Source organism: Vanacampus margaritifer, chromosome 8, assembly GCF_051991255.1.
Source record: "Vanacampus margaritifer isolate UIUO_Vmar chromosome 8, RoL_Vmar_1.0, whole genome shotgun sequence".
Taxonomy (NCBI): Eukaryota; Metazoa; Chordata; class Actinopteri; order Syngnathiformes; family Syngnathidae; genus Vanacampus; species Vanacampus margaritifer.
This window is the reverse complement of record NC_135439.1, coordinates 3,068,184-3,093,068: the sequence shown is the minus strand read 5'-3', so window position 1 is coordinate 3,093,068 and position 24,885 is coordinate 3,068,184. Positions and strand designations below refer to the sequence as shown.

Here is a 24,885-nt window from a genome sequence, read left to right as displayed (position 1 = left end):
GTTCTTGACGTGGCGGAAGAAAACTCTGGTTTGCTCGACTTCTGCGGCGGTTTGAGGCGTGCAAAGTACATTTATAAGGAATTGCAAGCAGACCTCCGCAGGCGGTTGATCTAAAGTATAAAGGGAAATCACGCTTCTGAGATATGGCCACTAGGAGACAGTATTTCTGTTAGCGAACCCTTAGCAATAAGAGCCCTTCAAGTTTGTCTAGCAGCAGAAAATGATCATATCTGCGATATATTACTGCAGTGAGATGATCGCCAAATGCAATTATTATTATTATTAATATTATTTGACATATTCACAGCTTTGGAGCTAGTAGACGTGTTTGATGGGGTTGAGGTCGGGGTTTTCAAGTTCCTCCACACCTAACCAATGCCTTTATGGACAGAACAGGACAGAAACATGAAAACCGGCACCAAAGTAAGAAACAAATAAATAAATAATAATAAGTTGGTAGCATAGTCTATAGACTTGTTGAAAAAGTCTTGCATGCTGAAACATACGCAGCCACATTAAAATGTACAATTGAATTATTTATTTATTTAACTTGCTGTGTGCAGGACACAGTCTGATGTCATTGGAAAAAGCTCCACCCCAAATGAGGTTGCATTGAGCCCTTCCCTCTCCGACTTGCGCTCCCCATTTCACCATTTCACTCTCTGGATCGTTGCACTGTGACAGAAGTGCAAGAACCTCTCGCGGCGCCACTTTATGGTCGGACCCAAACTGTCCTGCGCCGCAGAGAACAGATCGGATGATGCGTTTTGCGTTCCAGCTACTCAATGAAAGAAGAGACGCGCGAAAGGAGCGATGGGCATCTTTTCTGCACCTCCATTTACGCGGTCATGCGTGGGAAAGCGTCGGTTCGCTGTGCTGCTGCTAGTACCTGCAGTGCTTTTGGTTCTGACCCAATTTTGCCACGCTTTTAATCTGGACACGGAGAAACGCGTCGTTTTCACCGGACCGCGGGGGAGTTACTTTGGATATTCTGTGGAGTTCTTCAGCAGGAACTCATCCGGGTTAGTCACAATATTTCTCCGCGTTTGGAGCCAGTTGAAAAGTTAACAGCATTTATTATTGTTTTTTTTTTTTTATATATAATCCAGTTATGAATTGTGTTTTTTTCTTCCATCCATATCATCAGTTTCTACCTGCTATTCTTCATATATTGCAAATGCCTAATGGCATGTTTTCCTATATTTTCCACTTTAAACACTCAGCATAACGGGATGGTAAAAGTTGATAGGAAACGTATGTCTCTTGTGCACACACGTGCGCCCTCTGCTCGTGCGCGCGCACCTGCACGCGCGCTCAATTCCAGATTCCAGTCCAAGAGTGATTGGAAACAGACACGCACGCCTGTCTGTGAGTAATGTTGTACTTAGGAGAGTGCTTGAAACGGCAGAGAAAACAAGTTCGGCTACTAACCTGCCTTCAAATACATTTCGCACGTCATTTAATTTTAGAGGAAGAATGAGTGAAGGCAAAGTTCCAACGAGGCTTGGACAGAAGCTACTCTGGATAGCACATCATCAGGATGATGAAATATTTAGGAGTTATTTTGAGTTGATGTCATTTTTGTCTGAAGGCGGTTTGGCGCACAGATGTGGTGCACGTGTGAGGATGTGATGAATATTTTTGACACATTGCTTTCTCACTATGTTGAACTAAAGCTTCTTTTAGCCGATTCAATTCACTTAAGGATTGCAACTGTCTGGACGTTAGGGATTGTCAACATCATGGAAACACCCTCAGATGCTGTTTGGGACTAAAGAAATGATGTCATGGCCTCTGGAGGCTCTTTATACACAATTGTTGATAGGAATCTTTCGTTTTTGTTTACTCTAACCTGGGGATAAAAAAAAGAAAAGAAAAAAGATCACAGCAGTTTTGTAAGCATTCCGTTTCATCGTGACACTGGATACGTTTACACAGCTATAATTTCCGTGCTATTAACTGTTATCTTTTCACATAGCATAATCCCTTGAGGGTTCATAGCTAGAAAGTGAAGTTGTTTCTACTTTTGTTTATTTATTATTTCCCTTCGAACTCTGCCAGTTGACCCGACTAGAATTTTTCGAGATTGGAAGTGCAGCGTGTGGCCTCGTTTTCGAGAATGCTGAATGAGAAGCATTTGGTCTGTTGCTGACATGGAGTGATTGAGCTCGTGACAGAGCAGCGTGAATCGAACCATTCTTGCAGTGCGGTGGGTCAACAAGACAACACGGAAAGGCTGCTTTCCAGCCGGAGAATGTTTTCATTCCGCTAAAGAGGTTAAGAGCTGCTTTCTGCTGAAGTCATGAAATTCTGACCAGCGCTAAACTGTTTAGCTAGTTTTCTGTTCAACACGATACCATCTTTGTATACAAATCCAGCTCATGTTTTTTTTTTTATGTCATTCTGTATTTTTGTGAAATATATTAACATATTGAAGTAGCAATAAAGGGGGAAAGATTGACTAGATTGTAACAGCTTGAATTTCAGCATTTTCATTGTTAGCAATGTTTTGTGTAGCAACGTCATTTTTTTTTAAGCTAAAGGTGGGTTGAATGGGATTTCAAAATATTATTCTCTTTTTAGTGCACAAGTATGAACAATCATCCAATTTAATGTATCAATAGAGTATTCATTAAGAGTGACCCAAAACAAAACAGACCAAAAAAAAAAAATCAGTGATGAATGAATGAATGAAATCTGTGTTTGTCTATCTGTTCATCTTTAGCCAGGCTACTTCCTGGTTCATGGAGGATTCGGTTTGGCTCCATTGATGCAGTGAAAATGTCATCATTCTATTCTCGTCTATCTTTCATCTGTCCTGCTATTTACTGTTTTAATACTGATCATTTTGGCACCAAATTATCCTCTTTGGCATTGTACAAATTGGATTTAATTGGAGTTAATTTAAAGTTCCTTTAATGCCACTCATTTTAAATTAATGACCACCCCTTAATTGGAAAGCATGCACTGGGGGAATTCCAGTCGAAATGTCAAAATTTAGCAGTAATAACTTTAATAATAATGCATCTATTTGTGAAGACTGGGGTCAAGTTGTATTTTATCATTTTAAAAATGTGCAGAATTTCACAAGTTACTTCATGTTAAGGAATAAATAGCTTTTAATATGAAAAGAAAAATGCACTGAGCTGTCACAAATGCAATTATGCCATCTAGTGGCAGAAAACTCACCTCAACACAAATCAGTATTTCACTCTTTACAGCACGGTACATCTTTTTAATCTGAACTCAATTTTATGAATTATGAAATTACTCTATCAATGACTAAAAGAATCAGCCATAAATCTATAGATGCGGAAAACCCATTTTCAACCATCATTTTTCTGAAAGGAGCTCCACCTTATTTCCAAGTGGACTGCGTTATTGTGCTTGCACCATGACCGGCCACTACCGGCAGCCGGCTGAATTTCAACAGACCCAACACAATGACGTAAGAGACGTATCAGGAAAGCTGTTTTCCATATCACAGCGAGAACAGCCAACCAATCGGAGCGAAACTTATTTACATATTGAATATTAATGAGAAAATGGCTCGAAACGGCAGGTGTGTAAGATCAACTAAAATAGTTTGAAAGTGGCATTATTATCATTTCCAAACCCAATAAAAATAAATCAATGATTATAAAAAGTAAAATGTTGTAGATTTTTTTCTTTCTTTTTTCTGCTCCTCATAAATGAGCTTAACTCATTCACTGCCATTGACGGCTGTAGACGTCAAAAAATTAATTTGAACTATTTCTATTAATTTTCCACTTTTTCCACTTTTGTTAATAAGATTATGAAAACCTAAAAACTAAAAAAATTTTTACTGCACATTTAGAAAATATTTAAAATTTGTGATTAATCGTGAGTTAATTATTGAAGTCATGTGATTAATTAAAATTGAAAATTTTAATCGCCTGACACGATTTAAAAAAAGAAAGAAAAGATTATTAAAAATTAGGGGCACCAGGCGCTTATTTATTTTTTTAATTGTAATTAATCGTATGACTTCACTAGTTAACTCACGATTAATCACAAATTTTATATCTGTTCTAAATGTACAATAAAAAAATTCTAGGTTTTCAAACTCTTGTTAACAAAAGTGGAAAAAATGTGAAACTAATAGAAATAGTTCAAATGAATTTTTGACGTCTATAGCCGTCAATGGCAGTGAATGAGTTAAAAGGCTATTTGAAATGACTGTATTATTATTGCTGCTCCTCTGGGAAGATGGTGGGAGTACAGATTCAGTCCGATCTCTGTTAATGTCATCAGCCAACATTATCTTAAGTTGCGCTATTCACTCTCAACCCGACTTGAAGAAATTCTGTATGGTAGCATTGAAATCTTTGCTGATTTGTAACATGGAATCATGTATGCATTATATGCTATATGCTGTGCTAACATAGGCCTATGAATAGCCACCATTTTTTGCTGTATCTTTTTTTATTGTTTTACATTTGGCCATATAGAACCTTACATGACCAAATTAACAGAAGTATTGGCCAAAAATCAGCATTAATATGACTTATTCAAGAATCTGCTTAATATACAGTAAGTTCATGTTTTTTTTTTTTTCTTCCATTGTCCGGTTATAGAAAATCCAAGGAAAATCAAGACTGATCGCCTGCCACATATCCCACACTAATGGCAATGGAAATGACTCTTCCTTATGTGAGAGATTTTCCTTTGCCACAAGATGATTTTCTTCTTCCTTTCTGCTGTCCAGTGTGAGCATTCTGATTGGTGCACCAAAAGCCAACACCACCCAGCCCGGAATTACCCAAGGAGGGGCCGTCTTTCTGTGCCACTGGAGCCAAAGTAACTGCAGCATGATCAACTTTGACAAGCAAGGTAGAATGTTTTGTAAATTTAGACGGATGTCTACGTGACTTCTCCTTACCACGTGGAAAAAAGCGTTTACAGGATTCACTTTGATGTTTTTATAGTATAGCACAGCATGCTTGCTAACGAATGGCCACGCCCACCTGTACAGTAAACTCAGTTGTGTGTAACCATCCATGCTATAATTTGAAGAGTGAGGGGAGAAAGAGTTTGCCACCCTTGTACTTGACCCGGGGGCCATTTTAAAAGCCCCTAATCCAGTAGTTCTCTGTTTGCATAGAAACCAGGCCTTTTGATGTCTCCAGTGTGTTTTGATAATGGCTGTTTGGCAATGGATTATGTTTGTTTCGACAGAACTGTGATTTCTAATTGGACCTCTGGCCGAGTATTGCGCTCAAATTAGGCTAGAGTCACCGCAGGGCGAGGACCCTCGAGGATCTGTGCGGCCCCCACCCTTAAAACGATAATCAGCTCCATCGGAATGGCAGGAAGCGATAAAGGCCAACGTTTGAGGATCACAGGGTCTCCGTTAGTGTAGTCACTCATATCATATTGTATGTATGGAACATTTAATGTCAGACATTTTCAAAAAAAAAAGGAAAACAAATATACAACAACTAGACTAAGTGCAATTTCTGGAGAAATTGCGTGGGAACGCTGAATGCATGTGGAATCCTTATAAAGTAAATTGAGAGATCAATTATGAAATTATGACTTCCTGGTTACTGGACAATGCACTTTACCAACTATGCCACCAAGCAGTATCAGACACCTGGTAATGATGATAAGTTATATGTATGGAAGTGGGCATGGAAAGTGATACTTAGAAAAAGGTCAAAGTTCAAACAAGTTTATATTTAACGTTAAATTGTGCGAATATTGTAAGTAATGTGGAATCAGACGATAACAACCCCGGGAGGCGAGAATTTTTTAAGTATATGACGTATATGATCTGATACATGCATTGCACGGACAATCCATTAGAGGGCAGTATAACCCAGTTTATAGCTTTTCCAGTTATAATTGTATACATTTAAAGCATTGTGACCGGATGTATCAAATATGACACGTACATTTTTTTGTTCGAAAGGACCAATAAATACTCAGAATTTTCTCTCATATATTTCATGGTTCAGGCTTTATAGGGTTAATCAGAATAACAAGAAGATGTATACCACATTAATATAAAACCTACAAACGCGTGACGAAGCCATGGAAACGCCACTGATTTTAATTAATTAATTTTTTGTCAAAGTGATATTAAATGGCTTTATTTTCTGTTTTTTTTTTTTCTATAGGTGATCAGTATATTTATATAAATGATGTGAACACCCAAGTTGAGTTCAAGTCCCATCAGTGGTTTGGAGCAATTGTGCGTTCCCGAGGCAACAATATTCTGGTACGAATTGTCCCCCCGAATCGGAACTGATTAAAAGGGTGCTCTGTATGAAAAAAAAGGCAAAACTGTTATTTTTGTCCAAAGTGCGTATGTGTGTGTGTGCCTTTTCAGGCTTGTGCTCCCAGGTATTACTGGAGGACCGAACATGACACACCATTCGCGGATATGACAGGAACTTGTTACCTCTCTGTGGACAGCCTCAAATCATTTGTGGAGTACGCCCCCTGTCGAACAGGTGAGGTACTACAATATCTGTAATTGTCAGGAAAGTGTCATTTAGTGATAAATGTGTTACCAAATACTATTGTTGTACAATGAAAACCTAAAATCTCTGACAAGGATGCAAACAAGGACCCAAATGTACGATTGACTTGTTTTTGAAAAAATTTATTGAGTAACCAACAGGGATTTGAAAGTATCAACAATTCACAGCAAGAAAAGTAACAACTTATGAACTCAGCAAAACTGGGCAAAAATAGAAAAGAGTAGCAACCAAAATTCACAGCAACAACTGGAGGAAAAGAAAATGTGTGGTAACCAAATAAACAAAAAGCATGTCGACTCTGAATCATGGAAAGGCTTTCAAGCGCAGGCAAGCCTATTTATACACAGGGATGGGTTCACAGGTGGAGACAATCAGCATGACGAGGAAACACATGGGCAGGAAGTAAAGCTTCTGAAACGAGAGGAAACGATTACTACAAAATAAAAGCAAACATGACAACATGAAAAACAGAACTAAAAACTGTGAACTTAACAAAAACGACAAGATGTGACAATCTCAACCTTTTGCTTTGGTTTCTGTGTTTTCTTACTTGCACTGTTAGACTTAATAGAGCTTTCCTCCCCAGCCCAAACCTGCCCCATTCACTTTAAATTTGAAACTCAACCCCCACCGATTTATCATAATAAACCAAGTGCTCACTACTTTAGATAATGAATAGGATGTTTTGAGAAGGTCAAGACAAAAAAGACATACAGTATATCAGAATTTGATCGATGTGAAGTGAAATAAATTAGCCATGAAACTATATATTTTGCTGAATCCAAATCCCAGCGCAAAGTTCTGACATCATCATAAGCTTTGTGTAAATGTGTCATTTCACTTTGCTACTTGTCGTTATAACTGGCTCAGAGGTAAAATAATGGCTCATTCACTAGTATCCGCTTCTTATCTGAATCCATTATTACATTTACTGTACCCCTTGACCTCTGTAACTCTAAATAACACACACACACACGCAAACAAAAAAGTGTTTTCTATCTTTTCGTGTTTTTCCCTGCAGAAAGACACGGACCTGCAGGACAGGGCTATTGTCAAGGAGGATTTAGTGCTGACTTCACCAAGGTAAAAGCAATATTTGCTATTCATCCCAAAGCCATTGTTGCATTTTCACAGAAATAGTCAGTGAAGATCAAACTGTGTGGAACGGGCTATAAGAGTTTATTATGACTTTTGAAGAAACTGCTTTCACACAAATTCCTGCTCGTGTCTTTCAGGATGGAAGAGTTGTTCTCGGTGGACCAGGCAGCTTTTACTGGCAAGGTCAGCTCACATGAATGTGGATATCTTTTAAAGAGAGGTCTACTGAAACAGATCATAAACTATTATCTATTGATAGTGAAGCAACTCACGCATCATTTAAATGCCAGATAGCACATTCTACCCTTATTTTTTTTTTTTTAGGTCAGCTGATATCAGCCATGCCAGATGAGATTGTTAAGGCCTATTACCCTTCATATTTTTTACTGTCGGTTGCCGGGCAGATTCAAACAGGACAGGTGCAGGGGAGCTATGACGATAGTTACTTGGGTAAGGTATTATTATTGTACTAAGTGTATAACCAATGTATTTGTACAACATATGTATGTATATATATATATATATTCTTACCCTTTTCAAATGCGACTCATCTCACCACAGGTTTTTCCGTGGCTGGTGGCGAGTTCAGTGGGGATGATGAGGAAGGTGAGGGTTATGTTGACGGTGTAGAGTCTCAAAACACACATGGGTGTCGGGTTTGTTGACCCCCTCTGCTCTAAAACCACTTAGTCTCCACACACATGACTGAGTACGTCTCCTGCAGTTTTGTAATACACGGGGAACGACATCATAAAAGTGTAAACATTGTTTCAGTCTTTCGTTATCAGCGCTAACCTTTTGCTACCCGCTGTCTCTGTTGTAGATTTCATCACAGGGGTTCCGAAAGGACTCATGCTGTATGGTTTAGTAAGGAGTACAAATACATTGATTTATTAATAAACAACCATATGATTCATTATTTAGGCTTCATGAACAATGATTTGTAATCAATAACTGTCTCGTAGGTGTCCATATTCAATGCAAGGGATCTGAAATCACTGCTCAACGTGACAGGAGAGCAAGTATGTACAATTTTGGCAGAACTTGAGCCAAGTTTCCATACTGTATGTCTTTCATATATCACACATTTGACAATAGTTTAGGGGGTTGGCATTTGCCCTGCATTAACCAACACTGACTGATTATTTTCTGATAGAGTCCTTGTTTTTACTTTCTGCATAAATTGGTCCTAAAATGGAATCTGATATTGATCCAAAAATCACAACAATCGACAAAGACAATCTGCTTAACCTTACACCACACAAACAATTAAAATATGTTTTTTACTGGACACACATCTGGGGAAAAAAGGTATGCGAACCCTTGGTTAATGACTTCCCCAAGAGAGAAGAAGTCAGGAGGCAGCCAATATGAGTCCAACCAATGTGAGGACATTGGAGGTTCAAAACTTAAGACCATCTGTCTGCTAACTGAAGCTTAACAGAAGATGGGTGATGCAACATGTCAATGACCTAAAGGACAGAAATAAATAAATACAGTACAGTTGGTAACTAGCGAGCTAGCTAGCTAGGTATGGGGTAGCAAGAGAGCTAGCTAGCTAGGTAAGTAGCAAGAGAGCTAGCTAGCTCGCTATCTAGGTAGGTAGGTAGCTACAGTAACTTGCTAGCTAGCTAGCTAGATAGAGAAATAGAGTGTTAAATGTGTGTGTTCCTTGACGTTACAGCTACATCGGCGGGTCACATTTCCATTACAGTTACTATTTTTGATAAGTGTAAAACCATGTGACCAAGCTAAAATCGCGCGTGTATTTTCTGTGTGTGGGAGGTCACCAGCGGGTGTCACGAAGTGTCGGACTCAGCATGAACAGTGCTGAGTAAACTGTCGTAATGAATGATGTGCCGTTGGGGATGATGGACTCTCTGTGGGTGAATTCTCTGCTCTGTTGGCTCTTGGACTGAACTGTTAAAGTCAGCTGCAAAAATACCCCAAGCAGGAGCCCCCGTTGGCGGACGAAACCTCAGATTGTGTCTGTTGTTATGACCAGCTTTGAACTAAGAGTCGTGGAATTTGAACTGTTTCGGTGTTGCGGACTGATCAAATGTTTGGTTTTAGTCACAGTGCAACTTTCTACTGTTGATAAGGTGAATATACAGTAATAGGTGCTTTCTTTCTTTGCAAGAAGCAATTGGAGGGGTTTTGGGCTAATTTAGGTCAAGTGGTGATTCGGATGTTTTTCTCACGTTGCTGCACTGATGGAAATGCAGCAAATGAACACCAGGCAATAGAGGTTAATTAGTACTATTAATGAGGTCCTTGATATAACATACATTTGTTTGTCTTCAAATAATAGGAAATGCATCATTTTTGCGTCTCTATTTCTATCCATCTTTCCATTTTCTACTGCTTATGCTGTATAAGGTGTCGCAGAGCTGGAACCTGTCATGGCTGACTTTAAGGAAGAGGTCAAACTGATTTTTGAATAAGTGACAATAAACATTTACACACAATTACAAAAAAAACAAAAACAAAAACATCTCATATTCAGACGTTTGTGCCAACTCTTTACAGGAATTGGTGGTCAGTAGGAATTGGAAAACAGTGCTCACATAAAGTCTCAGAAGATTTGAACTTTGACCTTTGCCTATTTTATTTATACCATATGTGTTGCGACAGTAAGATAATATCTGGTGTTAAGGCTTGCCTTTCACTCGGGTCTCTAATCTGATTTGTGTGTAGAAATGCTACAAATCACCTTGAGTTGAATCACATAGGTTTGTAATGTCATCCTGATTTATCATGTGTAGTATGAAATTGAAACAGGAGAGCGGAGTTAAATGAGTTAAGAGTTTGAGGGCGCCGCCACCTTTTCTCATCATACAGAAGCTCGAAGATTGAGCTCCTTGAAAATGGAGATGCGGGCACCCCGGTGGGATTATAGAATTGAGAGATTTAAAGGGAAGCCTCTTGGGTTGAGGTTGGAGGGTACAAAAGAGAGAACACGGAAAGAAAATAAAGAGATCTATGCAGAGTGATGTAATTAGAGACTAACTGAGTCTTGTTTTTAATGCCTTCCAGATGGGGTCCTACTTTGGCTACGCTGTGGCAGCCACCGACATCAACAATGACGGGTGAGTACATGGAGTGGCTGTGAACATGATGGAAAGGTGGGAAAAGGGAGAAAAAAAAGAAGGGAAATGAGAGAAATTTAAGATGGGATTAGGAAATAAAAGTTAAGACTTTTGTCATTATAACCGAGGTCAAGCATGTAGGAATTTCCCACGCTAGCTGAGTCACTTTATCACTTTTCAGTGTCTTGTAGAAAATCTTTGTCTTTCATTCTTTTCCCCAAAATTTTATATTATTATTTTTCATTCAAAGGCATTCAGTGATCCCTAGCGCCATCTAGTGGCGACCTAATAATTCATTCATTGAAAAAAACACGACTGTTTATGTCAATGGTATGCAAAAAAATATGAGCTGCCATGTTTCGCCGCCATCTTCCTGCTCTGGATAACTTTGTAGTTTGCCCGAGTGGTGCTTTTGCATCGAGTGTCGGACCCAATGGGTCGGCCGCAGCTTACCTTCCACAGCTGGGGCCTGCATGTAGTCATGACTAATTCCCGTGATTCGGGCCTGTCACCTGTGACTTTCTGCTTTGCTCTTGCAAGCTTTTACTAGCTTTTTTTTTTTTTTTTGCTAGCTCCTCCCGCTAGCGCCTCTCATTAGCCACTCCAGCCTATGGCTCCGACTAACTCCTGCTAGCCGCTCTTGGTTAGCTGCTCCGGCTAATTCCGTCTCGCTCGCCGAGACGCTCGTTTGCTCACGCAAAATAAGAATTGGTGGCAGGCTTGCGAAATGTGGTCTCTCCGACCCACAGTATTGTGCGTGCTCCTGCGTGCTGCTAGTGCTATTCTTTGACTTCTAGATGGCGCTATGGACTACACACTGGGCCTTTAAATGACTGTTTTTTTATAGTACATGTACTTGTATGTGTTTGCTGTGACTTCCTCCCCAGACTAGATGACCTAGTGGTGGGAGCTCCGATGTTCATGTGTCGAGGGTCCAATGGGCGCCTGGAGGAGCTCGGGAAAGTTTACGTGTACCTCCAGAAGGAACCTTTGCAGCTCGAGCCCGGTCTGCATCTATTCGGCCGGCAGCCTTTCGGTCGCTTTGGCACTTCACTGGCGCCTTTGGGTGACCTCAACCAGGATGGATTTAATGGTATGAGTATTCAAAGATGGAGCGAAAGTGCCATTCTGAGTGTGAAGGGTTAGTGTAGTGAGCAACTGTTGTAGTCAGTGATGTCATTGGCGCTAATAAATAAATCTCTGTGGTTAATTGCTCTGCTCTGCTGGCTCTTGGACTGAATTGTCAGCTGCAAAAATACCTCAGGCAGCAAACTACAGTGCTTTGTCTAACTATAATTTACAGACACTGGCCTGGCTACGTGGTTAAAACCACCCCATATACAATGAAAATATTGGCATATGTTTGCCCACTAGGCCGTTGCCTGTGCCCCTAAACATAATGGAAGAAGTAACAAAAGAAGAAGTATAAACTGCAAACCCAGCCAGAAAATGGGGAAATGTACTGGTTTTATTCCCTCTTCCATTTGTTGACACACCGTAAGAGCTATACTGTAAATAAACACACAATAAACATAAATGACAGTCTTTAAAAGTTAACCTTCAACACAACTTTTAGTCATACATGTGAAAAAGATAACCAAAACAAAAAGCTTGTAGCATTAAACAACCACTAATGAAAGCTATCATTAGCTTAACTTCTATGGAAAATAACACAAAAACGCCTTTTACAAGTAATTCTAATTCACTTCATGAAAAATCACAATAGCACAAATAAAACAACACGAATACCGTGTCCCCATTACAGCTAGGCGCTTGTAAAGATACCTCTAGTGGATAGCGCTTCCTGGACTGCCGGAAGTGCACCAAAATAAAAGCACATAACATAAAAATGACGACTAAAATACTGACATTAGAAATCCAGCAGCTTGTCAAACTAATTAACAGTCTTTTATGAGTTCATTACACTGTATTTGTATTTCGTTTTACATTTGAATCTCTACTGTACTAAAATGTTTGCTAGACACTGCAATCTGATGGAGCACTTTGTAGTTGCCATTGGATTATGATTCAGGACTTTGCTTATGACTCATGCAATAATTTGAATGCTGGTTTGAGACCATTATACAGCTTGTTCCAGTGACAGAAAATGATCAAAATCGTTTTTGTGTGTGTAGGAGTTCAAACACATTGACAGTCAGTACCACATGACATTGATTCTGCTCCTTACTGGAAGCTGCTCTGCAAATTGCAGTTCTGTTGAGCACGGTAATTGTGTCAAACAACCAAAATCCACAAGCTGCTTCATATTATGCTGTTTGTGTTTACAATCAGACATGGCCATCGGCTGTCCTTACGGAGGAGAAGACCAACAGGGACTGGTTCTTATTTACAACGGTTATCCCAAGGGATTGAAGGACACGCCCACTCAGACTCTCTCTGGCCACTGGGCTTCCAGCGCCTTCCCTGCCAACTTTGGTTTTGCGCTACGAGGCAACACAGATCTGGATCTAAATGGCTACCCAGGTAGCGCATTCCACTCTCGGAGAAATATTAATCAAAATCGCCCCCTCTTTGATAACTCACTTTAATTCTCAAATTTCCTCTCTTGCAGACCTTATTGTTGGTGCTTTTGGGGCTGACAAATCTGTGGTGTACAGGTGTGTTAAAAGAATACAGCAGTGTAAAAGAGATGTAATAGCAGAAAACTGGACTGTTTTGTTATGAATTGTGTTCTGTGTCTTCACTCAGGTCTCGACCAATAGTGACTGCAAGTGCATCTCTCACTGTGCAGCCGACCATGTTCAACCAGGAAGAGAAGCTTTGTGAGCTTTCCACGAGGACTGGAACCACTCCAGTGTCTTGGTATGGCCACCCACTACTTTCCTCTAAAACCTTGACATTGTACTAAGAAAGTAATTTACACATGATAGTGTTTTTCCCCTATTGCGGAAATATAGCTACTTCGTCAACAAAAAGATCTAGAGTTTAAATAGCTCTCTGAAAATAGCCAAACATGGAAAATATGACTGTTGTTATGTAACACCTGTCACAGTTCTATTTCAGTTCTTTAAAGTTTCCCTCACAAGAACGTCAAATGAGTTCATGTTTGCCGATTTCCTGTCCAAGCTGGTCTTAACTAGAAATACAGAAACACAGGATACTGAGAGCAAGCGCAGCAAGATGGGGGAAATACATTGAGCTTTCCAAAAAGTCATGTTGAAGCTTTAATAAGCATAACTCACGATTTTAGACTGGGAACCATTAACTGCAACCACACAGTATTTTCAAACAGGTGGATTAAAGCATGGTTTGTTTTTAAAAAAAAATACTGCTGTTTGGAAAAAAAAGTGAGGCAAGGCAGGAGTGCAGGGTGAAGTGAATCAAATTGAATACCAAAGAAAAGGAAGGTACTGGTGGCGGCCGCAGGACGTGCGCCACCGGAGTAGGGACTGGTGATGGCCCCAAGATGTGCGCCGCTGGAGCAGGCCACGGCGGCCGCAGGACGTGCACCATTGGAGTAGGGACTGTTGGTGGCTGCAGGACGTGCGCCGCCGGAGCAGAGACCATGGCAGCTGCAGGACGTGCGCCATTGGTGTAGGGACTGTTGGTGGCCGCAGGACGTGCGCCATTGGAGTAGGGACTGTTGGTGGCTGCAGGACGTGTGCCGCCGGAGCAGAGACCATGGCAGCCGCAGGACGTGCGCCATTGGTGTAGGGACTGTTGGTGGCTGCAGGATGTGCGCCATTGGAGTAGGGACTGTTGGTGGCTGCAGGACGTGCGCCGCCGGAGCAGAGACCATGGCAGCCGCAGGACGTGCGCCATTGGTGTAGGGACTGTTGGTGGCCGCAGGACGTGCGCCATTGGAGTAGGGACTGTTGGTGGCTGCAGGACGTGCGCCGCCGGAGCAGAGACCACGGCGGCCGCAAGACGTGCGCCATTGGTGTAGGGACTGTTGGTGGCTGCAGGATGTGCGCCATTGGAGTAGGGACTGTTGGTGGCTGCAGGACGTGCGCCGCCGGAGCAGAGACCATGGCAGCCGCAGGACGTGCGCCATTGGTGTCGGGACTGTTGGTGGCCGCAGGACGTGCGCCATTGGAGTAGGGACTGTTGGTGGCTGCAGGATGTGCGCCGCCGGAGCAGAGACCATGGCGGCCGCAGGACGTGCGCCATTGGTGTAGGGACTGTTGGTAGCCGCAGGATGTGCGCCGCCGGAGCAGGCACTGTTGGTGGCCGCAGGATGTGCACCGACAAGAGTAGGGACTGATGGCAGCCTCAGGACGTTCACCGCCGTGCAAAGTCAGTGGCCGCCACCAGTCCCTGCTCCGGCAGCACATGTCCTGCAGTCATCAGCAGTCCCCTGCTTTTGTTTCTTGGCTTCTTTCCTGCATTTGGGTCCTCAAGCCCTCCACACCTGAAAGAAACATGACAAAACTTAAGTCTTTTTTTTAAAATTTTTATTTTTTAAATTTTTTTTTCTGGAGAGCTCAGTATTGTTCATTCGGTAATTTTACCGATTTGACATGTCATCATCATTGCTCTCCTTTTTCATTTATTTTTATTTTTAGATTTTATATCATTTTATTTTTCAAAACTAAAGTCTCATCAAAACCAAAATCACAGATAAAAAGCGTGCACAATACAAAGCCACCACTGTGTTTGTAATTGTCTTTTTCTTCAACTTTCAGTGTCAGCGTCAGTTTCTGCCTGCTGGCTCATGGAAAGCACCTCCCGTCTCATCTAGGTGAAACACATGCACGCACACGCAAGCACACAGATGGTCCCTATTACAGTCCCCTTGCTTTCTTTGCGTGCCCTCAAGTATGCTGGATTGAACTGTGGTCAAAGTGGCTGCTAACATGAAGATAACAGGCCAATTGTGTAAACAGACGCTAACCTGTTGGGCTCCAACATGTTTGTTGCTGCCGTGTATTATCTGAGTTCTCATTGCAGTTGTCATTTAGACTGCATGGTTTGTTTATGATTCAATTTACTGTAGCCCAACATGATAAACATAACATTAGCATAACATGTTTTTACATGTGCCGAGACGTGAATGTATGTGTTTTATGCAAATTTACACTATCTTGCATGTGCACATTTTTAGACTTCCTGGTTGAAATTCAGTTGGACAGCGCGAAGCAGAACCAGAAGGAATCTGTCAGGAGGATTTTGTTTCTGGATAGTCAGCAGTCCAGTTTGGTGAAGACTTTCAGTCTGGCCAATGGACATCGCATGTGTCATGACACCAGGATCTATCTACGGGTTAGTCTGTCATCACCATCGTTTTTTATTTCCCCCCAACTTGGAGTTCATTGGAAAAAAGTGAACATGATCAAATACTGCATCAGATCGATATTCAAACAGATCACAAAAGAGTTATTCATTTGTTTTCCCGATTTTAACTGGTCTTATAATAATTGTTATGGTTAAAATATAGTTAAACTATTGTCTCACATCTTTTGTACTAGTAAATCTTTGTACCTGTCTATGTTAATTTGCAAGAATATACTGTAATTCTGTATGTCGTAAATATTTTTTCAGGAATTTTGTTAGAACACAATCTGAAGGTTTTCTGACATACAGTATTGTAAACAGATCGACAAATCCGTGAGCAAAGTGTGGGAAAAGAGCTCGCCTCGAAATTGTATTTAATGTCCGATGTATTCCAAGCACCTTGAATGCAACAACATTAAACCACAAGGTCAAACTCCATTTTGGGCGCAGTAAATTTGCTTGGCTCGACCCTGTGGAAACAGACTATGGAACAATCTGCTATGAAGAAACGTTGCCAAGCATTAATCTGACGTTGGTGTTCATGAGTGCGTACAAAGATCAGCAAACAGTCTTCGCTGATGTTGTTGTTGGTGACGCTCCAAGAAATGTGGGATTAGGTCTGATGCAGGTCAGGAAGAAGACTGCCAGCCAACAAACGGAATTTGTACTCAGTAGACTGCAGACCCCCACCAATGCCAAACAAATTGTTTTTGAATCAAATCCAATTTCATTTGAGATCCGTCTCTTGTCTCCTGTCTGTGTTGAGGAATTGAGATTGAAGCATTGTTCGTTAGAGTTGTGTATAGAATACATGAATGGACATGTACTTTCTGGAATAATCTTTTCCCAGCGTAATGCCAATAGAATATCGTAGGCCTGCCCAACATTTAATGCTGTTTCCAAGCCAAACTACAAAATATGTGGAACTGCCAATGTGGAACGTTCAAAGCTACTTACAAATACATTTAACGTATTTTCAAGTACGTTCAAACATATTTGCAAAAAAACGTATGCTTTATATGCCATGTCTTGCAAAAATACACGAAATGAGAAGGACTGTCTGGACTGGCGGACGTAAACCTGCTTCAGTCATCGTAATTGATGGGAAATGACGATCGATGGAAGTGCCCACCTCTGCGGTTACATATCGAAAGGTGGCGCCGAAATCTTATCAGTGACGGGAAAAAGTTATTTGTGGCAGCAGCTTTAATGTTTTAATTTACGGGTAGTGGAATTACGGGCGGATCAGAAAATGTACAAATTATGCAAAATACCGGCTGGTCCGTTATAGCTAATCAGATCGGTGGAAAGTCTAAAATGGATTTTGGTCAATATATAAAGTACAAGAGCCACTACATCGTGATAACTTACATTGATGTTTCTGCATTTGGCAATTTATTATTATATTATATTATTAGTATGGGATTTTTTTTTTAATGGGCTTTAGGTGAACGGATGAATACACACACACACGCTCGCACGCACGCACGCACACACACACACACACGCACATACACATACTCACCCACATACAAAAAAAAAAAATATATATTTATATATATATATATATGTGTGTATATGTATATATATATGTATATATATTTAAAAAAAAAACATTTATTAATTTTTTTTAATTTATTTGTTTGTTTGTTTTTTAAAAAAAGGAGAGCAATGATGATGTCAAATCGAATGAACAATACTGAGCTCTCCTGGAAAAAAAAAAACAATATATAAAGTACATATCTATGTACACTATGTAGTTTGTAATGAGACGTAATCATTCTGCAGGCCTTTTCCACCCAGTCGTACAATCAGACTGCACCTGCGACACCGGGTGAATGTAATTACCTTTCTGGTTTAGGACAAAGGTTAAAGTCATTTCCTAATAGAGAGGTTTTGAAGTTGGTTGGAAGTGTTGTTTTTTGAGGCACTTCTTACCAAATGCTGAGCTGAAACGACTACAGTACCAATCATCTCATCACTCAGCGGTGTTTTGATCAAACAGCGCGACTTGACAAAAACACTCAAGAGCAGTGTTTTGTTCTTTGACAGGATAAGAGATGCTTTGACCTCCAACTGGCAACCATCAGTCAACATGTATCTTTCTTTCTTTATGTTCTGTCTTTACTTGCATTCCTGAAGATGGAGGAAGTGCATAGCTTCTAAAAACAAAATAGACAAATGTATTCATCGTCTCCATCTCCTTCAATATGCTGAATGTCGTTTTGCTTTTTTCTTCTCCCGTTCCTCATGCAAGTGCATCTCTTCTGCTTTCAGGCCGAAGAGGAGTTTCGGGATAAACTCTCCCCCATATTCATCAGTTTGGCCTTTAGCCTGGATCCACAAGCCCCGCTCGACCAATATGGCCTCAGACCTATCCTGAATTATCACACTGAACAACTCATAGAGCGGAAGGTATGTCCAATTTGTCACATTTTCCAAGCTATTAACTCATTCGAACCCAAAAATGTATAAATATGTTATTCACTCCCAAAAACATATTTTTACGTTTCCAAAAACTTATTTACATGTTTTGTTTTTTTTAATGTTTTTTTTATTTATGCTAGAGCATACAAAAGGATTTGATACATGTCCTGACCTGAAGAGGTCGCTTAAAGCAATAGTAGTTACTACAAAAAATGGCTAGCAGGAGAGTATAAGAGATCAACCAGGGCCATGATGCAAAAAAGCTCTTTTTCCCAGTGTTTTCAACAGGTTTGTAAATAATGATGAAATTTAGGATTCTAATAGTAATTGCGGCAAAACAGAAACAGATACAAATAAAGTTTCCTTTTTTTTTTTTTTTCCTGGAGAAAATAAAGATAAAAATATGTTTTCCTGATGAAAGAAGAGACTCTAATCTTTCTTTTGGTAGCTTTCATGTTTTTATAGCAATAGAACAGAATATTCTGTGGACCTTGCAAATGAGTCCAAATCCAGCACAACGGCCGGGAGCGAAGGGGGTTGCTTCAGTGAAAATGGCTGGGAGTGAATGAGTTAATGAAAACAGAGGACAATGTCTAGTAAATTACAGTGTGGTCTACTTGAGCTTGAAGTAGGCACACAAATGCGTAAATTGCAGAGCTATCATAAAACCACACGAAACATATTTCTAATCCGTACCATCCATATAGCCGCACCTTGCGTTCTGTAATCTAAGCATACGGCCTTTCAAATGATTTCCAGGAGATGACTTGATGGGTACCTTACCAAAAAAACCAACTCATCTCCCAATGTTTGCAATTAAGCGAATTTCAAATAGCAAAGACGGAGGTTACTGGCAACCATTTTGAAGCTGACATTAAACGCACAACCCCCTTTATAGTTGTGAAGCCCCATATGGTTCGAGGTTTAGGGTCAACCCCAATAGGGCAAGAGCTGATTACTGGACTTTGTGTCCCCTCTGAGCATATGATGAAGGTTTATGGAGGACTTTGGTTGTACAAAGACACACAAGAAGAACTGACACTTGCGTTTGGGTGGGGGTGGCGCCATGTTTTGAGACATCTGGATGTGGTTTGCTCGTACATGTTGCCAGCGCTCTCCTCCGTGAGGCGAAAGGCGGAGTGTGCGCACATGCACGTGTGTTACATGTGACATGAGGTGATCCGTGCATGTGACGTGAGCGCGCGCGTCGCATCATGGGCTTGTTATTTTATGTTGAACACGCGAAAGCCTGGGAAGCCGAAAAGGGAACGCAGTCATCTGTTCGGTCGTTTGTTCTGGCATATTTTCACTTGAAAAGGAATGACAGCGTTCAAATCCATTTATCACTGATCAAAAGCACACAAACCATCGATGGTCTGGTGTCCGTAATCGAGAGCTAACACATTACGCTACGCTACTTTTCAACATTAGCATGATGCTTGACAGCGGACCATTCCACAGCCACGCAAATCCAAGACTCACCTGTGGATGAAACTATTTTTCATGTTCCATCCATTTCAGATTTTAAACATTGTGGCACTTGTGTAGCAATGCACTTTAATGACTATTCTTATATTACCCTGTAGTGCGTACTTACTGCAAGATCAGTGCTGGCTGTGCTTATGACTAAGGACGCTAATGACAGAGTGCAAACGGGGCCACACTTGGACTTGAGCTGTATTTCATCAAAATGTATGAATGTTAAGACATTCAACATCCTAGGTTAGCTTAGCGCTAGCTAGCTAGTGCGACCGACACGGCATGGATGGACAACACGGATGGATTTAAAACTTTACCAAAAGCAAAAAAAAAAAATACACTCAGATTTCTGTTATTGGAGGCTAAAGTTATTTTAGACTAGAAAGGAAAGGCTTTCCATAGGTTGAAGCGGATGCGTTAGCACGTCCAACGCATGCAGTCTTTTACACTCGATTTGTTTTTAAAAAAGTGAGTTTTGGTGGACAATATATAGTGTAGTTAAAGTGCTACATAACCATTTATCATGATCAAATCAGATTTTTCGATGACCCCCAAACTTATAAATAAAAACGTTCTATTTCAAATGTGCCATGACCAAAAACGTATTTATACGTTTTTTTCAAATATCCCCCCCCCCCAATGCTAGAGCACACAAAAGGCTTTGATGCAGCCTCAACCTGAAAAGGTCTCTTAAAGCAATTTTATTACAAAAACGGTCAGTAGGTGGCAGCAGAGTATACATTTTAAACAGATTTGTGAATAATGTTTAAATTTAGCTATAATCTAATGCTAATTGCTGAAAAACGGAAACAGATAGAAATGTATTTTTTTTCCTGATGAAAGAAGAGACTATATTCCTTCTTCTGGTAGGTTCCATGTTTTTATAGCAATAGAGCGCAATATTTTGTGGGCCTTGCAAAATCTGTCAAAATCCAGTAAAACAGCCGGGAGCGAAGGGGGTTGCTTCGGGGAATATGCAAATGTAGATTTGGGGTAGGATTCCAGGCACTATTATGCACACACAACAATTAAGAGGAAATTCACAAATAAGAACGAAAATGAACAGCTGTGTCTCATATAAACATTTGGTCTAAGAGTGGCCCCTCAAGGCTCGTCTGCCTTTAAATAAGGGATGAAATTGAAGACATCTGAGCCAGGTATTTATATGTTTTAATGCAATACAACCTGGCACCGATTCAACATTGTTAAGCCATGAAATGTTGCAAAAGTCGCATATGAAGTCATGTTCCCCAGGACACACAGACAAATGCTTTTAAAATGTCTATGCAGTTTATGGACGACTGCCATGTATGCGTGCATCCATCTATTAACACATTCACATGGTCACCAAGTGGGAATGTAAAGTGCTTAGAAGTCAGCCACGAAACTCTCAGTGAGCCCGAGCAATTTGTACATCAGACAACATTTTCATGTGATTCTTGTCCAACTGTTTCTCATTGTGTCACAGACATTTTTTTTTAACAACTTTTGACCGATTCATGCAGCCAGAGACGGATCACATCATATGTAACGCGAGTCCTAGTCCTTGAAAATAATCCAATAATAAAAAAAAAAAAAAAGCAGAGCAAATGTTCCAGATTGTTCGGTCATATACATCAGTCTGTTGAGCCTGTGGCGAACACGGCCCGTCTGCAAAGTGTAAGAAGTTGGTGTTAAATGGCCAATATCCTTGAGCGCAAATAAAACCAGAGACTTGAAAGTGAATCTTCCCTTAGACAATTTTAACTATTGCCAGGCTGATTCTTTGGCCTGTGTAACATTCTTTTGGAATCTAATGTCTCCCATATGTTGGAGAGAAGAGGGTAACAATAACAGTAAAGTCCGGCACGGAGACGGATGGCTGGCGGAAAAACAGCAAAATAAAGAAAAGGGAATGAAAGGCAGTCTATAGTCAAATCAAATGACATTCAAGTTCGCTTAGTTTTTCCAAGACGTCTGTCATGTAAAACCTTAAAACAAATTAATCCTTTCAATTCTGTGAAATATGAATGTTATGCTTACGATTATCTTTCCCTCAAAAATGTCATAATTGTTTACATTGCAATCATCTTTCCTGCTCCGTATCCTTGGTCCTATTGTCTCTATTCCTCAAATTGTGTTTCCCACATGAGCGCGTTGCTCTCATCGTGCCAACATGAAAGACGTGCGCCCCCCCCCCCGACAGCTTTTTGGATTGTGGCGGTTGCATGTCGTATTTAGCTGACGGTGTGTAGACTTTATCCTCACAATTCTTTCATTAAACCATGATTCTACTCTACTGGTGTCTGTAAACATACACTTCCTTAAAAGCTTTTCTGTATATATCCGTTTTTCCCACACAATATATGTAATCCCCCGCAACCGCTGTGTTCTTAGGCCCAGATTCAACTGGATTGTGGAGACGACAACATCTGTGTCCCTGATCTGAAGTTGGCTGTTTATGGGTGAGAGGAAATCACCTTTCTATTACTTTACCTAACTCAACATACTTCACGTATCATCCAACCAACCATCCATCCATCATCCATCCAAGGGCAAGTTTTTCTCCAGCTATGAATTTCACTGGCTAAATAGCATCGTACAAAACGGTGTGAGTTTGGGTATGCTTTTAGGTTGCAACTCAGATGCCCAAAACCAATCCATCCATAATCCATCTAACATCCATTCATCCTTCCATCCATCATCATCCTATAATTAATTCATCCATAATCCATAATCCATCCATCCACCCATCCATCAATCATCAATCATCCATCATCCATTCATCCATTCATCCATCCATCATCTATCATCATCCAACCAATCAACCATCATCCAACCAACCATCCAACCATGATCCATCCATCCATCATCCAACCAACCAACCATCCATCCATTAGCCATACATCCATCCATAACCCATTCATTCATCCATCCAGCCATCCATCCATCCATCCATCAATCATCCATTCATCCATTCATCCAACCATCCATCCATTAGCCATCCATCCATCCATAACCCATTCATTCATCCATCCAGCCATCCATCCATCCATCCATCAATCATCCATTCATCCATGCATCCAACCATCCATCCATCAGCCATCCATCCATCCATAACCCATTCATCCATTCATCCAACCATCCATCACCCATCCATCATCCATCATCCACCATCATCCATCCATCCCTCCATCACCCAACCAATCAACCAACCAACCAACCATCCATCCATCCATCATCATCCAACCATGATCCATCCATCCATCCATCATCCAACCAACCAACCAACCATCCATCCATTAGCCATAGATCCACCCATCCACCTGTACATCATCATCATCCATCCATCCATCATCCATCCACCCATACCCCATCCATCCATCATCAATCACCCATCCATCCATTCATCCATTCATCCAACCATCCATCACCCATCCATCCATCCATCATCCACCATCATCCATCCATCCCTCCATCATCCACCCAACCAACCAACCATCCATCCATCCATCCATACATTTTTTGAAGGACTTTGTCCATATGTGTTATCTTACATTCCCACATGTACGAATAAGTTAATGGTTTTTAAAACTTAATACTTCACTGCCGCGTCTGTGTCTTCATATGGGTGTGTTTATATGTGGTGATGGGAAAGAGGTGGGTTTCTGTATACTTGTTACTTTTTTATTTGCCTGTTTTTATCTCTGTTAGGCAGTTTATGTATCTGGTCGGTAGCCAACCTTATTTCAAGGTATCGGTACTCAACGCAACGGTCGAGGATACCCTCTTCGTTTTACGATCATATGCTAGAAATTTGAATAGTAGAAAATTGCCCTTAATTTCTTGGAATTTTAAGTAAAAATTATATATTGGAATATTGGTTAGGCTCCAGCACCCCCGCGACCCTTGTGAGGAAAAAGCGGCCAAGAAAATGGATGGATGGATGGATGGAATATTGGTGACTACTCAAGAGTTGAGTACTTGTATCGGTCTGATAAAAGAGCTATCAAACATCCCTAATTTTTAGCATTTAAAAGTGCCATATAAATCAAATGTGATTTTTTTTTTAAACATAGTCACGGTCGATTTGGACTGGTAGTGCACTGCGGAGAATAATAATTCAAACATGGCCGAATGGCCAGGAAAACACAGGATGCATACAGTGCTTTTGGCTTGGCAGCACTGTATGCAAAAGTTATTTCACCGGCAAGACAAACAAGCATAATGATAAGAATATTTGTTGCTTTTTGCTCTAAACCATGCAAAGGGGAAAAAAAGTACAAAAGAAATACACTGCAAAAAACGGAATTGTTGGAACAACAACATAGAAAATGGATGGATGAATGGAGACGATGACACACACACGCACACAAGCTCATATCCAGCCATACATTTGTCGCTCTCTCAGCCAAGTTTCTGAAAAGACAAACAAACAAACTCTCATTGTATTTGGGCCTATAAAACCACACGGTCGCACCATTTCTCTTTGCTGAAGAAACACAATCAGATCCCAAAATGTTCCCACCATGTCCGTACAGTATATCATCTGTCATAGCTGTCATGGGACCACATTGAAATCATTTAACGGAATAAAAAATACCTTCACAAGAGCTGGCAAACTTTTGGGTTGTGAACAAACCACTGGCCGCTTTTTTTTTTTGCCCATTCTGAGCATCGATACGGTGTGATCGTATCAGCGTTACTTCCTTTGCGTGGCCTAATTCAATTCATCTGGTGGTCTTACCTTGCAAGGGGGCCGCTGTGTTCAGACCCTTTTGCAGAGAGGGGGAAGGGATGAAGGAAATGTGAAATCAAAGAGGAACCCTGATTTTTGAACCTCAACCAGACTTTTTTTTTTTTTCTGGTCTGGTGACTCAATAGAAACCCGAATGTGCTGTTGGGGGAAAGTTGGAGCGTGCGATGGGATTGATCACACGTTTGCAAAGTGTGTTTTTGCACACAACGGGCATCGCTGTTAACATGCACGAGAAGGTGGAGTGAGTTTCCTGAGACAAATGGCCGTGATCAGATGAGGGTCATTTCCCCGGCCGGTCATGGACAGTTCT

General features: G+C 40.8%; 1 protein-coding gene across 1 annotated transcript in view; it reads left to right on the top strand.

Annotated features, from left to right (window-relative positions):
* The first annotated feature begins 659 nt into the window (after positions 1-659).
* LOC144056934 (integrin alpha-5-like) overlaps positions 660-24,885 on the top strand; it is a 32,537-nt gene continuing 8,311 nt past the window's right edge. The window contains exons 1-19 of the mRNA XM_077574091.1: positions 660-1,022; positions 4,730-4,854; positions 6,144-6,244; positions 6,356-6,479; positions 7,531-7,592; positions 7,745-7,790; positions 7,932-8,057; positions 8,169-8,213; positions 8,431-8,474; positions 8,573-8,629; positions 10,644-10,696; positions 11,584-11,789; positions 12,989-13,180; positions 13,269-13,314; positions 13,406-13,519; positions 15,343-15,398; positions 15,762-15,919; positions 18,209-18,346; positions 22,214-22,281. Of these exons, the coding sequence (XP_077430217.1) occupies positions 814-1,022; positions 4,730-4,854; positions 6,144-6,244; positions 6,356-6,479; positions 7,531-7,592; positions 7,745-7,790; positions 7,932-8,057; positions 8,169-8,213; positions 8,431-8,474; positions 8,573-8,629; positions 10,644-10,696; positions 11,584-11,789; positions 12,989-13,180; positions 13,269-13,314; positions 13,406-13,519; positions 15,343-15,398; positions 15,762-15,919; positions 18,209-18,346; positions 22,214-22,281 (1,970 nt within the window). The 5' untranslated portion in view covers positions 660-813. The remainder of the gene's footprint in view (positions 1,023-4,729; positions 4,855-6,143; positions 6,245-6,355; positions 6,480-7,530; positions 7,593-7,744; positions 7,791-7,931; positions 8,058-8,168; positions 8,214-8,430; positions 8,475-8,572; positions 8,630-10,643; positions 10,697-11,583; positions 11,790-12,988; positions 13,181-13,268; positions 13,315-13,405; positions 13,520-15,342; positions 15,399-15,761; positions 15,920-18,208; positions 18,347-22,213; positions 22,282-24,885) is intronic.